At 52.9% G+C, this 2,894-nt stretch overlaps 1 protein-coding gene across 1 annotated transcript; it reads right to left on the bottom strand.

Annotated features, from left to right (window-relative positions):
* Positions 1-643: 643 nt before the first annotated feature.
* On the bottom strand, positions 644-1,639 carry LOC129201208 (olfactory receptor 14A16-like). The gene has a single exon (XM_054812364.1). The coding sequence runs from the start codon at positions 1,607-1,609 to the stop codon at positions 644-646; it is 966 nt and encodes a 321-aa protein (XP_054668339.1). The 5' UTR covers positions 1,610-1,639.
* Positions 1,640-2,894: the final 1,255 nt, after the last annotated feature.

Here is a 2,894-nt window from a genome sequence, read left to right as displayed (position 1 = left end):
ATTCTTTGGGCATGTTCTTGAGACCAGCTTCTGAACACCTAAGCCTTCGGGCACTGCCCTGAGAAGACTTCCTTGTATGATGGAAATGCTGCTATGGAGGCCAGCTCTGTATCAGAAGTGCCCGTTGCCTGTCCCTGCCTGCGGTCACAGGACCGCCACACAGCACGACTGTAACCAAGCTTCATGAGCCCCCAGGCCTTCCACCAAAAAAGGGCTCAGGAGAGCATGGAAATGGAAGGAGAACAGCTTGGGAAAGACCAAGTGCTGGTGCTCCCTGGCAGTGCGGCTGTGCTGACACTCTTTTCTTCTTCCCCTCTGCACACAGGCTCCCTGCAACTGCAGAGCAGGTCTTGGAGGAAGGACCTCAGAAAAAAGAGTCAATGCAGGGCACTTTATTTTGTTTAAACACCCAGAGGGTATGACTCCTCATTTGCACAGCCTCCAGGTCACACAAAAGCTGGATAGATTGTGAATTAGAAATGGGTCAAATAAAGACATTTCTTTGTGGAAAGTATTCAGATAAGTAAAACAAAAAACAAATAACCCAAACTTGACACGCCCCCCCACAAAACCCCTTCCCCCAAGACCAAAATGATCATTAAAAAAACTTCCAGAAGACTGGCTGGGCCTGTAATGAGATATATTATGAATATTCTGAAGAAGAAAACAGGCAGTTTATTGTTTCTGGAAAGCATCCAGTCATTAGTTTCCTGAGGGCATCCTTGATCTCATGGTTCCTCATGCTGTAGATGAGGGGGTTCATGGCTGGAGGCACCACTGAGTACAGAAATGATACGACGAGATTCAGGGTTGCAGAGGAATTAGACAGGGGCTTCAGGTAGGCCACCATGGCAGTGCTGATAAACAGGGAGACCACGGCCAGGTGAGGGAGGCACATGGAAAAGGCTTTGTGCCGTCCCTGCTCAGAGGGGATCCTCAGCACGGCCCTGAAGATCTGCACATAGGACACCACAATGAAAACAAAACACCCAAAGGCTAAACAGGCACTGACCACAAGAAGGCCAGCTTCCCTGAGGTAGGCATCTGAGCAGGAGAGCTTGAGGATCTGGGGGATTTCACAGAAGAACTGGTCCACAGCATTGCCGTGGCAGAGGGGTAGGGAAAATGTATTGGCCGTGTGCAGCAGAGCATAGAGAAACCCACTGCCCCAGGCAGCTGCTGCCATGTGGGCACAAGCTCTGCTGCCCAGGAGGGTCCCGTAGTGCAGTGGTTTGCAGATGGCAATGTAGCGGTCATAGGACATGACGGTGAGGAGAAAATACTCTGCTGAAATGAAAAAAAGAAACAGAAAGAGCTGTGCAGCACATCCTGCGTAGGAGATGCTTTTGGTGTCCCAGAGGGAATTGGCCATGGCTTTGGGGAGAGTGGTGGAGATGGAGCCCAGGTCGAGGAGGGAGAGGTTGAGGAGGAAGAAGTACATGGGGGTGTGGAGGTGGTGGTCACAGGCTATGGCAGTGATGATGAGGCCGTTTCCCAGGAGGGCAGCCAGGTAGATGCCCAGGAAGAGCCAGAAGTGCAAGAGCTGCAGCTCCCATGTGTCTGCGAATGCCAGGAGGAGGAACTGGGTCATGGAGCTGCTGTTGGCCATCTGCGGCTGCTGCTCACAGAGGTCTGTGCATGGAGGAAAAGACAGGGAGGAGTTAGAGTAGAGCTTAACCTACTGCATTTCTCATGGAAACCTCCCAAAGCGCTTTTCCCCTTTCAGGAAGACCTTTGGCAGGTGTCTTTGCTACATTCAGGTTGGTGCTGCTTGTGGGTGCCATAGGAGCAGGGAGCTCTTCTGGGGGCTCTGGAGGACTTTGTCCCGCTTACAGCAAGAGCTAAACAGGAACATAGGGTGATATCAGGTTAAGTCCAGTCATAATTGCAAAGAGCTTTTCAGGATTGTTGGTCCCAGTACACCCGACTGCAGAGTAGAGCTGTGGGCATTTCGGTTTGCTTACTTTGTTCTGTTTGCCTATCCACACCCGAGGGATTTTTTAAAGGCATAAACCCTTGGCATTTCTTCTGCGCTCCAGGGGAAACCTTGTGGGTTCTGAGAGACAAAGGAACTGCTCCTCAATACAGAGTGAAGAGAGTCGATCTGTCCATCAGCCCTGGTCTCGGCTGGCCTGCGCTGGCACCTCTTTGAGCTGGAGGACGATTGCACCCAGATGTTCCTCTGAGAAGAAACTGGACACTGGAGGATCTCAGCTCTCCCCTCCTAGGCAGGGACACAGAGGGCTCATTGCAGCTGCCTGTCTTCTCCATGGGACTGCTAGGTGACACAGAGATGCCCTGGGAGAGCTAGGCCCTTTTGGAGGGCAGCCTGCAGCCAAGCAGGACCCACTCCCACCCATTCCCCCCAAGAAAATATCTGAATGTCATAAATATGAGGGGTCCTGCAGGAAGAGTAAGCTCACTCCTGCCCCATACACCGCAGTGCCCAGAGCCCCAAACATTAGGAGAGGACGCGGATGCTTTTCCTCCATGGATCCATCTGCATGAGACAACATGCAGCACTGGTGTCTGAGCTGCACCCTAGTCCTCGCCCCTCACACCAGCGATTAACGGGGAAGAACAAGGGCGGCAGGGACAAGAGGGGAAAATGCCAAAGTACTCCTGCCAAGGGAGTCAGGAGAGGGAGACACAGCTGGACGCTTGTGTGTTTCTCCTCTTCGGTGGTTGGGCCGCTGGGAAGGAAACGCATGATCAAGTCCCTGTGACATTAAGGGTGGGAATATCTGCTGGGTGGGAGAGGAGACCAGGAGTTGCTCTGGGGAAAGTGTCTGCACTGCAGGGCATGGCAGGGAGATGCCAATGCCCCCTCGTGGCATTTCTGGGAGCAGCTCCCTCTCACTCCCTGCCATGTCACCACTGCCTGGAGCTGTCCC

This window comes from Grus americana, unplaced genomic scaffold (genome assembly GCF_028858705.1).
Source record: "Grus americana isolate bGruAme1 unplaced genomic scaffold, bGruAme1.mat scaffold_848, whole genome shotgun sequence".
NCBI classification, from domain to species: Eukaryota; Metazoa; Chordata; class Aves; order Gruiformes; family Gruidae; genus Grus; species Grus americana.
Note: the sequence above shows the minus strand (reverse complement) of the source record. Positions and strands in the feature narration are given on the sequence as shown.